At 52.0% G+C, this 348-nt stretch overlaps 1 protein-coding gene across 1 annotated transcript in view; it reads left to right on the plus strand.

Annotated features, from left to right (window-relative positions):
• The window catches only part of LOC119588387 (zinc finger protein 680-like), a 3319-nt gene extending 2971 nt beyond the window's left edge, over positions 1-348 (plus strand). Inside the window, exon 4 of the mRNA XM_037937066.1 lies at positions 62-348. Within this exon, the coding sequence (XP_037792994.1) occupies positions 62-197 (136 nt within the window). The 3' untranslated portion in view covers positions 198-348. The remainder of the gene's footprint in view (positions 1-61) is intronic.

Here is a 348-nt window from a genome sequence, read left to right on the forward strand (position 1 = left end):
ATACACTATACCCTCAAAATGGACAATGTACTAAAGCCTGCATGCCTACACCCACCGCCAGGTACACGCGCTCCGACGCCCTCACCCGCCACATGTGGACGGCGCACCACATCCGTGCCCGCCAGCCATCCCGCCCACGCGTCGCTTCAAGCAACCCCGGATCGCAGACTCCGCACGCTCTCATGCAAGGGCGGTGAGAGAGGGAAAGGCAGATGCGATGGTTACGTAATTCTTTTTTCTTGTCATCCATTCATAGATGGCGCTATGAACTAAAGTGTCGTTGTGTTCTATTTTATGAATATTGTTTATGAGCAACTGGAAAATTCGATCGTTTCTGACATCGGAGAG

Source organism: Penaeus monodon, chromosome 23 (genome assembly GCF_015228065.2).
Source record: "Penaeus monodon isolate SGIC_2016 chromosome 23, NSTDA_Pmon_1, whole genome shotgun sequence".
Classification (NCBI taxonomy): domain Eukaryota; kingdom Metazoa; phylum Arthropoda; class Malacostraca; order Decapoda; family Penaeidae; genus Penaeus; species Penaeus monodon.